The sequence below is a fragment of the Aaosphaeria arxii genome (assembly GCF_010015735.1).
Source record: "Aaosphaeria arxii CBS 175.79 unplaced genomic scaffold BU24scaffold_33, whole genome shotgun sequence".
NCBI classification, from domain to species: domain Eukaryota; kingdom Fungi; phylum Ascomycota; class Dothideomycetes; order Pleosporales; genus Aaosphaeria; species Aaosphaeria arxii.
The window spans coordinates 1-902 of record NW_022983506.1 but is presented as its reverse complement, the minus strand read 5'-3'; the positions used below and the strand labels follow the sequence as shown (position 1 = coordinate 902).

Here is a 902-nt window from a genome sequence, read left to right as displayed (position 1 = left end):
ATGTTCCCCTCGTCCGCCGACGAAACCTCGCTGCCGTTGCTGACGAGGCAGCCCCTCACGACGTCTACTATGCAACACCTCCCATCAACGGTGCAGCCCTTCACGACGTCTACTATGCAACACCTCCCGCCAACGGTGCAGCCCTTCACGACGTCTGCTATGCAACACCTACCATCAACGGTACAGCAATCAATGCCAGCGTGGCAGAACTCCCGATCAAATGACCCAGCTTCGTCAAAAGGTCCAGCTCCATCAACGGTACAGCGCCCGTCGAAACATGTACCCATTTTTTCTCCCGAACAGTATACGAAGATGGTGAAAATGAACTACGATACGATCTTGCTTGGCTTCTATTGGGATAGCATATTAGGCGGCAATGGCCTCCGCTTTCGGCATGTATGTGAAAGGCAGTACACCATTGAAGAGATCATTACTGGTATCACTTGCATATTCAAGGAGCACAACGGACTTCCAAAAGATTTGCAACCTCTTCTCAATTTGAAACTTTTCACAATCGAAGTAGCAAGAAGCAAACCTCCAAAAACTCTGATTTCAAAAGATGGAATTGCAAGAGCCCTTATAGCCCTTCTTTCCACACCATTGCAAGTACCGGGCTACAGTGGTCAGAGGAGTGTCATAGGATATGAGGATAATGGCAGTACACTTACTCTGATGCTCGATGTAACAGAGGAACACAAACAACACTCGATCTTCTATGAAGAGGCAGACCTATCCTGGAGCCAGGTTTTGCGGGTGGTAGAACCACATCTTCATAGCATCAGAGAACACTGGCATAATCAAAACCAGATTGTTGACAACACCAACAACAGTCTTGACAACAACACCAAAAGTCTTGACAACACCAACAGTCTTGACAACAACACCAACAGTCTTGACAACAA

The 902-nt window shown here is 47.5% G+C and overlaps 1 protein-coding gene across 1 annotated transcript; it reads left to right on the top strand.

The window, feature by feature from the left end:
* Positions 1 to 902, top strand: BU24DRAFT_429496 (uncharacterized protein; the record flags this gene model as incomplete). The annotated part of the gene is made up of 1 exon (XM_033529743.1): positions 1 to 902. A coding segment is annotated over one exon (902 nt), but the record flags the coding sequence as incomplete, so codon positions are not given.